At 36.4% G+C, this 12473-nt stretch overlaps 1 protein-coding gene across 1 annotated transcript; it reads right to left on the reverse strand.

The window, feature by feature from the left end:
* Positions 1-8768: 8768 nt before the first annotated feature.
* LOC124639131 lies at positions 8769-12173 on the reverse strand. Its single transcript, XM_047176365.1, has 3 exons — positions 12116-12173; positions 9409-10548; positions 8769-9244 (listed from the first exon to the last, which is right to left on the reverse strand). Exons 1-3 carry the CDS (start codon positions 12171-12173, stop codon positions 9063-9065), a joined length of 1380 nt encoding a protein of 459 aa, XP_047032321.1. The 3' UTR covers positions 8769-9062.
* Between the last annotated feature and the right edge of the window lie 300 nt (positions 12174-12473).

A 12473-nucleotide genomic window follows, 5' to 3' on the forward strand; every position in this document is an offset into this window, starting at 1 on the left:
TTTCTTCTTATTTCTTTGATTTTAACTCTACTTATGTGGTGTCAAAACGTCCAATAATACAAACACATTTTCCCAGCCGTTTGTATTTTATTTAAATATGTAGTAAGCACGTGATTGGAGACGCGCCGTCCTACTCGGCAATGAAAACGTAGTGTTTACGAGTATGAAAATCTAAATTCGTACCTACTACTAAAAATAATAGTGTTTACGCAGGTCAGTCTAACAGTCTGTAAGAGTTAGTACCTACTCTTACAGCACAGTTAGTACTCTATAGCCAGATGCAATATTGGATAATTCTCACCTATAGTACTTATTGTAAATCTAGGTTTTTTTTTATAGAATGTTGTCTTTCTGATATCCATATTATGCTATGGCGGTTTTACGTACGTAGTACATTAGGCAAGATAGGTATGTGTGTAGGCGTAGACCTACATACATAGTTGGTAAGAATTCCCAAAATATCAATTAGTAGTCGAAAACTGGCAAATATGCCAAAGTATTTTTAAGAATATAGGTACATACTTACCTATATGAATATCATTGACTGACTTTCGAAGAAAAGGACGAAAAGGTTGATCTAGAAAAATAAAAGACTAAGAGTACCTAGTGATTATGACGTGAACTCCAATAAAATAACAAACCTGATAATTTCTATGGTTGTCTAATACACACAATTGTAATTAAAGTACCGCTTATCTGATTATCAATAAGTACCTATCTGATAAATTACTCTGTAAACGTACATAACTAAAGCAGGCTAATAGTTAATCGGATAATTTCATCTTCTTGTTACTATTATGACAGAGACGAAATAATAGTGTCTAACATGTTTCAGCACTGAAATGATCTGAACAAATTTAAATTAAGCAGATTAGTAGCGTATATGAAAGTAAGTACCTAGAACTGTCTAAAGGCCTTGCGTCAAAAGAGATAAAACATAGACAGTTAGTTCTTAAAATCATTTAACGCATTAGATAAGTCAGTAACAAATCCGGCTTCAATAAGTAAGTTGTTCAAGTATACTATACAAAAAAAAAAGTGTCAAAAAAAATTAACTGCGGTATAAAATTAATCTGATAATATATAAGGCCGAATTATATTCCGATTTGTATGAAGAAATTGTATTGATAGGCATGCAAGGGCACGGCCGAATTAGATAAGAGATATCTGAAAAGTAAAAATATAGTTATCAGGTAAGTATCAGACTGTGACGTGTACAATGCATAATATACAATGAGGATATAGAATACCAATTCTTAATTGTGTATAGTATAAGAAATTTTAAAGACAGGTAATGTTTTCTAGCTGCGGAAATATATTTTGCAATAGATGCTGTAGTTCCGGATTTTACCTGCTGCACAAACATATTTTTTCCTTGTAATGTGTTCTGCACCTACATCCATTTCAACATATTTGTCGCCCTTTACGAAGCAAAAAGACCTTAAGTAGCTACGGAGAGTAGGTACAGTATGGTCCTAGTAATATAAAATAAAAAATATTCTGGAATATTCTCGTCGATGCTGATTTTATTTATCCCACCATCTTGCGGCGACCGATTAATTCAATCAAGTGAACATCTACTGGCTTCAAGTGCAGAGCAAACTGAATGACATTATTTCCGGGCGAACGTAGCGCTCTCTGTCGGGGTTCGTTAGCAACAGTTATTTAACTATAGTTCGTACTTATATCTACGTTTAGGTTTGTAAATGCAGATTGAAAACTCGAATCTAATTTTACGGAATATTGAAGAAATGTTAAAGAAATATTTTACACGACCAATTTTTTCTCGTCATTGTTTTTACACGACCGCACTGCTTGCTTTTGGGATGATAGTATTAAATTGAGAAACTAAAAGAAAACCCTTGTTTTATTAAATATTCATCATTTTATTTAACGCCTAAGTTGTTCTTAATTTTAAGCAGATCTATCGAAGCAGTTTTTTGAAATCTGAAACTGAACGAGGTGCCTAATTTTACTCGTGGGATGTTATATTTTTCGATATTACGTCCTCTTACGGCAGTTAGGTCAACAGCGTATCCTCCTCTCTTTCAGTCCGCCGTGGTTTCCTCGCAAGCATAATCGCTGCGAATATTTGCAATATTTATATTTGTACGAACTAGATGGCAGCTGTAGTACATGTCCACGAATGGAAATGCTGGTTCGTTCGGATGCAATGAAATGAGGAATTTGTTTCATGTGAAGCTGAAAAGTATATGAAAGAGTGACAAAAATTAGCCAATAATTCGGAACGTATTCGTCGAAAAGCTGTACCTAGTACTTTTAAACTATGGATGTACTATTTATGAGAACCTACCGGTACTATTATCTAGAAGTACTATTTATTAGCAGTTAAATCTGAACGTGTGAGGCGCCCGTAATTCTCGATTTTGAAATGAAAACCACGTCTAGTCCGCTGATTGACAATGGTCACGTGAGAGAATAGTTGGCAAAAGCAACATGTTTTCGCTGAGCCAAAAACACAAGTAGTGGGTGAGCTAAATGTTTAGGTGAGTAAATTTAATGAATGAGCATAGCTAAGAAAATGAAACCTATGTTTGAAAATTTTTCTAGTAGATTTGGATGGGTATACAAAGGCAAGCTAAAATGCTACGAATGCTGTAAATATGCTACGAATTCCGTAGCTTTGGAAACGATGACTACGGTTTTCGTAGCAGAGTAGATTAGTAGCCGCAGACCGAAAAATTAATTATTACATATCTTTGACGTTCAGGTAAATGCAGAGATTTGAGGACGAGGTAAGTAGGTACGTAGATACTTAAAGTTTTTTTTTGTGATGAGACAGTTTTTTATGTAAAGTAATGATGGAAAATGTGTTACTTATTATACTAAATTATTCTTAAAGACTCCGACCTCCCAGTTTCTCAATTTTACTGTAAAAGGGTTTCCTTTGTCACACACCGAATGGTTGATAAGAAGGAACAATGCGACCTTCAAGGTATTTAAGATAATCGTTAGGTATGTAACCTTGTGAACCCCGTATTTATTATCTGTGCGATCCCCACCGGTAAATTGCAGATTGGTCCGATTTTGACAAGGGTTCCTACAGATGCGGGAAATTGATTTAATGTTGGGGAACCTCGGCGGTGTTTGTCGAAACGGTCAAGAAATAACTTAGTAGTCTTCCGTGGTCATCAAACAGTCATCAGCTATTTCAGGTTAAATAAGTTGTTTATTTTATACTAAAACTTATTACTAAAACTTATATATTTTTTTGGTTTCGGTACTGATATTTTTGCAACTGTCTATTCATTCTCTAGTAGTGGCTGTGACTTTGTCTGCGTGTATTCTTTCAGGCTTCCTAAAATTACTCATATATTATTATCTACGTGTATCTATGGCCTATTCAAGTTATTTACAAAATCATTGAAAAGATGCTGAAAATGAGTAACAAAGATTTGTTTTCAAAATCAACAGAATAACGTGTTTTTCAATAGTGTCGTAATATTGTCAGCAGAACAGTACGAGTCGCATTCAACCTCAACCGAGTTGAGTCCTCTAAATCGTTATGATTTCCCTAGGGAACTTAACCCCGTTATTTTTATAAAACGTATGTATTTTAGTGCGGTAGTGGTTTCTTTATTTGTTTACAACCAAAGGATTGCAGGGCATGTTCTTGTAAATGTTTACGTATAAAACATGTACGTATGTTTCGTACACTCGACATAAGAGAAATTCAAAGTACTTACGAGGAAATATTTTTAATGGCTGTATTCTCTTTTACTCTCTTTTACACGCACTTACAAACATTTTCTTTGATGTTTGAATGAAACAGCAGGTTAGTACCTCCTTGTATGTACCTAGTATAGTACTTAACTTTTGAATGCTTTGTCCTAATGTACTAAATGTGCATTCGTAAAGTTTTAATTTAACAAGCGAAATGAAAGCCACAAATGTTAAATAGCCTCTAGAATAATCTCTCAAATCTTAACATTCAAATAAGGGACAGCTTTATTTGGATTTTCGATTTAAATCGGCTTATGAAAAGTTTTTATTATACGCAAGTAAGGGACTGACTTTGTTACGAAGCTGCTGGCTTATTTTTGGGGATTTTCGAGACGGAAATTGTATAACAGAGTAGAGGGAAAATGCTGTCGGTTGCGTATTCCCGCGCTTTGATTTTGGACTGCGCCTGGCTAGTTCAATTTGGCGACGTAACATTGGCAGCCACAGTAGCTAGTTTCAGCGCGAACAAATCCTGTCGAAAGTGCCTGAGCTGTATGCAGGTATGCGGTCTGCGTTCAACCTCGTGAATGTTCATGAAAATTTCGCCGGGATTGCGCCTCTGACAAGCTCCCGCGACTTTGATGCGCCGCGCTGATTCTATTGGTGTTCTTTGAATTTTGTTTTCCTTCAACGTTATTTGACTTTGAGCTGTTATTGAATTTTTATACTGGAGTTTTGGTTTATTACTGGTAAAATCTTTTGTATTTCTGTGGTTAACTGTGGTGATAAAGGATGAGTAATCTGATCGTTTGAAGGAAGGATAATGATCATACCTACTTATCTCTCAACTATCTGTGACGGAAAATTCGATTCAAATATCGAACCTATTCGATTAGTGCGTAGGCCGTAAAAAATATACTGTAGAGTAGATTATCCTCATTGTGTAGGCTTTTGTAATAATTATATACTTTCCTATCAAATTCACACCTACATAACATAAATGGGCGTAAAGCTGTATAAATTAGTAGCTACAATTACAATAACTCTTGATGTTCAGTTACCGACCATTAAATTAAAAATACATAGGTAAGGCTGGTTTAAGTACAATTTATTGTTGGCCCTCGTAAGCTCTAATAACATAAATACCCGTAAACAAGTCTACTTTCAGTGAGATATATAGGGGAGTATTTATTAATTCACATTGCTCCGAAATCGCGATTTTTTCAACAATGTTATCATGAGCGTATATGCTGTAGAGAAATCCTAATACACGTCATTACTAAGGGTTGTTATCGTTAGTGGCTTTGAAGGTTTGTTATGGCCGGTAGCTAAATGTAATTATGTAAATATTGAATAAGTACATTGCCTATGTTGCCCGATTCATTCTTCAGTCTGCATTATTTCAATTAGCAATCGGTTATGACTTCTGTGTCTTCCTTGACTGTAACTGGTACTAAGTACAGTTCTTTGTAAAACCTTTCTTGAATGTCCAACTACAGATACATGTACCGAATGAAATGTTAATTACAATTACTTCACGTTGAATCGCACATCAAATATTTTTCCCAGCGAGTAATTACTTTATCAGCAGCACAAGAATTTGAACAAACTGTTGCCGACGCAGCTATTACGAGGTTTTAACTCAGGCTTTACGATCCGGATCGTTTGATAATTGTCCGTAGTAAATTCACTTTCGCTATTCTGTTTAATCTAAAGGTATTCTTTGCCCTGCTAATTGTTTTTAAATCTCCCAAGTGTTTTATTAACACGAGTATTTGGAACGACTGTGGAAGACGAATTGTTGTTGGTAATTAGATGAACGGGACCGTCTTCAGCGGTTTTTGGGCCGTTATCGAAACAGTAGTATAGTAGACCTTTATCGTAGTGTACCTTTCTGGAACTCAAAATATTCCCACAAGTGTGGTGTAAAAAAAATCAAATCAATCTTAAAGACATTGTCTCGTAGCTTGAAATACATTTTAGGAAAAACCTTTTACAATAATTAAAACCATCTGACCTGGCAAGTATTGCGGGCAAGCTTTATATAAAACCCCATCTTACATTTCTGTCCGTCATCAATACATATTACTCGATAGCAGAACCACTTTACATAATTCATATAAAAGGTATCGTTGAATATGCTGAAGGACAGTTGGTCATCGTGATTCTCATTGTCCGTATAACAAAAGATCAACGGCTTGGGTTTAACCGCTTCGACCAATATCGGGTGCGAAATTCTATCTATTCCATGATATTGAATTTGCTTTAACCGAGAGCTTAGCTTGGCTTACGGATAACAATGCAGGTAGACCACCTATTTAGAAATACGGCTGAGAATGGATGCGACCGAGGAGTTGTAATAGTGTTTAATGATGAGTTGTCTTGGGTTACTTAAAGAACTTTTAAATATAAGATACTAACTATATAATACTATGATTTATATAAAGCATCCACAATACAGTTAAATAAAACACTCAATTCACTAAATTGAAAGATTGTCAAATGATGTGATTGTTGTGTGAGGGCGCAGCACGGTTTTAAGGCCATTAACACACGCGCCAAGTTTAAATAAGGCTAGATGACATTTACGGAATTCCGAAAAAAATTAAAGAAAAAAAAAATACGTACCAATTTTTTTATTGTTTTGGGTCGAGAATCATTAGCATAATTACCTCCTTGAATATGGCACGGATGCAAATCAACAGCTTGTATTTACAAATCTAGCAAATCACAGAACTCGATAGGTATCGAGATATATGGTCACATTGGTCACCAGCCCATTTACCCAAACGGTACAAGTAGCAAAGCTGAAAAGTCACAAATCTAACCATAGCTTGATAGTATCTCAATAGTATTGCAATAACTTGTCCAAGAAATAAACACTTGAAGACCGATGACGTGACACAAGACGAATGGCATCCCAAAATGTAAGGGGTTGTCAAACGAATTTACACACCTTCTCTAATGATGTATCGACGACCCTAGAGATAAGATTTCTCAACCATTCACCGATTGGAGTGCGCGCCAATGTTTTCCGTATACATGAATAAACAATATACCTTCCTCCCTAGGGCTGCCACACACAACCTTGTTTATTTGCTTTTCCTATATCGAGTACCTATAAAACATTTTATCACTTACACAAATCAGTGGGAAATACTTGTAGTCTATTAAAAGGAAGTGTTCTATGACATTGGCAAAAGATTTGTATGATTAAACTTTTAAAGACGCCATTGATTTCGATTAAATTGATACCGTGACAAAAGATATTTCTGTTCAAATATTCGTTATATTAAATTCATTTTAATGCCTATCTAAAAAGAGATGTTCAGCAAATGTTCAATAAAATCCCTAAATTGAAAGTCCCTTTTTTAATCTGCAATCAATCTTGGTATCTATCAAAAGGCGAACAATCCCCTTGTAAGAAGCTGACATCTGGGGATTGGGTGACCTACTCAAAAATACGAATAATTTATATCTTTTCAGATTTGTCTTTCAATTAAGTAGTGCTTTATACCAAATTTCGCGATATCTCAATGTGAGTTTACATACAAAGAAGGTTTACTTTTTACCCGACTGCCAAAGAAGGAGGGTAATGTTTTTCGAGTGTATGTAAGTATGTATGTATGTCTGTTCCTTTGTGACCTCCTGTAGCCTAAACGGCTTGATGGATTTTGATGTATGAGGTATCGTTAGATTTGTCTTGATTACGGGAGTGTCATAGGATACATTTTATCCTAAAAGTCCCACGGGATATTTTTTCTAAATTTCTCTTTAAAAAAATATGTATGCGGTATCATTACATTCATTTCAATCACGGGAGTAATAATTAATATAGGATACGTTTTTTCTCAAAATTCCCACGGGAACATGTTAATTCTGCGTCAACGCAAAGCAACTCATGCGTTAGCAAGCAAAAAGATAGGGCGTGGCCTGGCATGCGGCGCGCGGCGCGGTGCGGAGGGGGATATGCTCGAGTATACAGCCCGAATGCGGGCACACGCATAAGGGCACACGTCGTTGACGGTCTTCAGCAGTAATGACTCACCTAATTCTTTTTCTTCTTCACTACCAACAGTCCAGATTGGCGGTAAATTTATGTTGCGGAGTAACATCACTCGTAATCTAAAGCCAAATGTCGTCGAAATAATTTAAAATGGTACTTACATATACATAGTCTTCTACATCTACAACATTTTCGTTAAATAAAAACAGCTAAAAAGTTATAAATAAAAGAATTATTATTAAAAAAACAAAATACCCGACTGCACACTAAAAAAAGAGTAAAACAAGCCCCACAATAATATTGATCAATACAACTTTACTGAATATAATTTATAAATATTGATGGAAAGCATCGCAGGCGGGGACCACCTTGACCGCCACCAACGAAAATTCTGCTAAATGGTGCACAACCGAAATGACTATAAATAAGCATCTGTTGGTCCCCGCCTGCGATGCTTTCCATCAATATTTATAAATTATATTCAGTAAAGTTGTATTGATCAATATTATTGTGGGGCTTGTTTTACTCTTTTTTTAGTGTGCAGTCGGGTATTTTGTTTTTTTAATAATAATTCTTTTATTGTTATCCACATTACATTTTTCATTTTCGTAAAAACCTTCTCTAATTAAATTTTTGAGCACTTAAATAAACTTTTCTATTTCAGTCTTTTAATTTTAAAACGAAAATATTTACCTTATTAGGTTTCACGCAATATTCTAGAGCAGGTCAAGTTTCACAGGAGCTCACAATGAATACTGAATAACTTGATTAATACAACAGCGCATGATAGTTATTATTAACTGTGAACTGTGTTTAATGTTATTATACCTAACAATTTGAATAACAATGAACGGCATGCCTGACGCTCTCAGTATTGCTATTGCCATACTCATTCAACATTTCCTCGCGGACTGACGGCCACATACGTGGGTAATTTCGGACAAAAAGAACGTGCTCTTTTCAAAGGCTTAATGTCCCGACCCACACGTACTTTACCACTTATAATTCAAAAGGTGAAAAGAAACCAAAGCTTGTTTAATCACATATATTTAAATCGAATTTATAGAAGTACCTCCCCTAAAAGCTGAATTCAGTGTTGTACAATCTATTTTGTAAAATACTTTTTGTTTTGGAAACAATGTAATTAAGCAAACAAATGTTTGTTGCTATCAGCTATATTGAAAACGAAATGAATCAAACTACAAAGTGGAGGAATGTCTTTGCTTCCGTATTGAAGCCATTGTACCGAGAAAATGGGAACTTGGAATACGAATAAAGCTACCCTTATCATTTGCATCGAGTCTTGTGAAATATTATAGTTAAATAGCTAACTATAGTTAACATTTCTTTGTACAAACAAGAATCAAAAATGTTAGTTGTAATATTTTACAATAGCTGTTAAGATTATTGCAAACATGACGCTGTTTCCGTTGATAGAGTAAGCACCGTTGCAGAGCTCTGAGTGGCACATGGAGCAAGATTTATATTTTGGCACAAATCCCGCATTTGAGTCATCGCAAGAATTTCCACAATCACGAATCAGTGTAAGTGTGCCTGCAATAAGAGAATCATTTATTAAATTATTATCTACTTTATGCATTTTTAATAAGCAGATAAAACAGGCTTAACATTGAATGCCACTGGCGTCGTGCTGCGCTTGTACTTTAAAAGGGAAACACATTGTTATGAATAGTTATTACAGGTAACAGGTCACTTACTTCCTTTCCCAAAAGTTTTCGTAATGCAAGCGTTGTTTCCTTTCCGACAGTACTTCACTGTGGTCCTCTTGTCGGGAGCCCAGCAACTTGGGTTATTCGCAGTGCTACACGCGTAGCATACCCTTTCACTTTGCATCAACGTAAGGGGTGACTGTCCCATTTTGGGTCCCGTTGCAGGTTCAGCCATTTCACGTCTGGCGTCATTGTATCGTGGTCGTCCTACTGACTTCTCATGAGCTGGCAATGTCGTTTTATTCGAACTTTTAAGGTCTATTCCTGATTTTATACCAGTTTTATCAGCATTTAGTACTGATACCATGGCTTGGTCATTTTTAATATTTGATTTATTGTAAGGATCATTTTGGTTTTGATAAAGCTCTTTTTCTTTGCGTAAAATATCATTTGACATGGATCTCCTTGAGTGTCCTTCTATGTTATTCTGGTGATCGTCATGTAAACATTTATTTGACTTTAAAGAACTAGTTTGTCTGCGTTCCATATTTGGTTGGGGCTCTGAAGTTGGCGCTTGCGTTGGGACATCATTAGAAAATTCAGGGAAAAAATTGCTTTCTATGATATCATTAGGTGTTTTCAAATTTGAGGGTCGGAATTCATTTGGGACAACATTTCTTGGGTCAGAAATATAGATATTCCTTGGTTCAACATCGAATTCATTGGCTGTCACAACATGAGGTGCACTATGGGGAGACGGGTGACTATCAGGTGTGATATCAGGTAAAATTTCACGGTGATTTTCTTCTAATGAATCTATTACAGGATTAGTTATAGGTAAGGCTTTCCTGATGGTATGTAAGTCTTGGCTTTTAGGAGGTGGTTTTTTATCATTTATTTTAAGGTCATTTTCTCCATTTTTCAATGATTGTGGTTTAAGAGAAGCTGCCTTATCAGGTAATGTTTCCACCTTTGTAACTGGTGGAGAACTTAAACGATGTTCAATCGGATCACTTTCAGAGTTGCTCCGTCGTGTACATGGTTTTGAATTAATAGTCCTATGTGCTTGACTATAGAAGTTTCCTTGAATTGCTTGGAAGGTTTGAACGGGCCATTCAGTATCTGGTCTTTTGCCATCGGGTTGAATTAAGTTATGATCATCTAGATTGGCGGTCTCTTGTAGGTAACCTGAAAATATTTAAATTGTGATGGTACATTAAAAAGTACAAAGTTACTTACAAATTCAATTACTGAAACCCACATGATGAAAACAGATGACAAAAAATGGCTAATATTAAAAATTTCATCGGTGTGTTTTTTAGAGCCTTACTACACAAACTTAACCGCTCAGAATTTGAAACTAGACTAAAGTGGGTTGAAAGAGAAAATTGCTAAATATATCCTACGGCACAGCAAAGATATTTTATCTCTAAAAGCTGTAAACCAATATCGGTCTACCTATTGTGAATATGCGTTGGATGGAAAGGCATTCCATGAAAACAATAGATGTTCCGCAAAAACGGTTTCCATTGTTCCAAACTATATCCTCATTGATTTCATGAGCACGTTATGTGGGACCGATATATTTCTGATTCAAATAATTACTTTACTTTGAAGAAATACCTCACCTAAAGTTCAAGGGTTCGAAGGTTTTTTGTGAGACGCGGAGAAAGTAATATGGAATGATTTAGTGTGGAATCAAGAAAACCAACATGAGCAGAAGTCATTTCGTATTTTTACCTCAGAACCGTTAATTTAAGTTTTTTTTTTATGTACCATAAAAACAAATACGACCAGCATACGACCAGTGAATAAATGTCAATAGGCCTATTGGTAGACCATTGACATTTATTCACCCGTCAGATACAGTGTTTCCAAGACAAATGAACAAGCGAAAAAATTCTAAGAGAACACGTAAAAACACTTTTAGTTGTTTTCGCATAAATGTTACCCTTTCAATTTCGGTCACAATCACTGTGAAGAGTGCCTGAGGGCCAGCGACAAAAACATCGTATAGAAAACTTGGATGGCTTGTCAACGACATCTGGCCCACGGGCTTGTCTCTGCATAAAATATCGAGTCCGCTCAATAAAACTCGCAACGTTGCTGGAAAACACCGAATATGTTATTGTTTATTTTTCGTGGTTACCAAACTTGCGGACCTATACTTTTCCCTGTTTTTTTTTTTAATCTTATAACAACCGCAAATGTTTTAAAATTACTGGAATAGTCGTTACTGTTCCGAGTTAGTACCCTTAACTAGTTTAATGGACTAGAAAGAACCGTAGTTATAATGAACTAAAATTTTCTCTCGAAAATCGAAACAAGCGGTAACTGTAAGCCTGATATAATGTTAATGTGCTGTTAACCGTTATTGGGGCACGAAACTTGGAAAAACGAGGCACCTAATGCTCGAAGCGGTGTGTCTATTTACGCAAATGGCTCTTGTCCTTACTTTGTTTTTATTTTCTTTTTCTATAACCATTATATCCAAAAATAAGTTCATAAGCATGTAGTTAGTAAGATGTACTAAACGTTTTTCTTAAGGAGTTTTGGCTCAGGTGCTGGGAAACCACTTAACCTAATTGGATGGGAACGGCAAATTGTCGAAAATTGCGGAGTAACGTAGCTTTGTAAAGGGTGACACCTCATCATACTAATGTTTAGTACTAGCATTGAAAAATATGCTAGCATCAACACTCAACTATGGCTGAAAATGATGGGATAGAATATAAAAATATATATTCCTACTAACTTCCTTCCAAACCCCGTGAGCTGCAGTCACGCTTTTCGACAACGGAGCTGTCACTCATATAGGGCACGCCACCATCGTGGCGGTAAGTCCCCTCTTTGAGGAGTGGCTCGGGAGGAGTCACGGCGCCCTCACGTACCGCATGACGCAGGTCCTCACCGGACACGGTTGTTTCGGGAGGTACCTGCACCGCATCAGTCGTGAGGAGGCGCCCGGGTGTCACCATTGTGCGGACAGCCCCGAGGACACGGTGGACCACACAGTCCAGGTGTGCCCCGCATGGGAAGGGCACCGCCGGGTCCTCGTCGAGGCTTTGGGCGGCGGCGACCTCTCGCGTCCGGCCCTGGTTCAGGCCATGGTC

The sequence above is a fragment of the Helicoverpa zea genome, chromosome 18, assembly GCF_022581195.2.
Source record: "Helicoverpa zea isolate HzStark_Cry1AcR chromosome 18, ilHelZeax1.1, whole genome shotgun sequence".
NCBI lineage: Eukaryota > Metazoa > Arthropoda > Insecta > Lepidoptera > Noctuidae > Helicoverpa > Helicoverpa zea.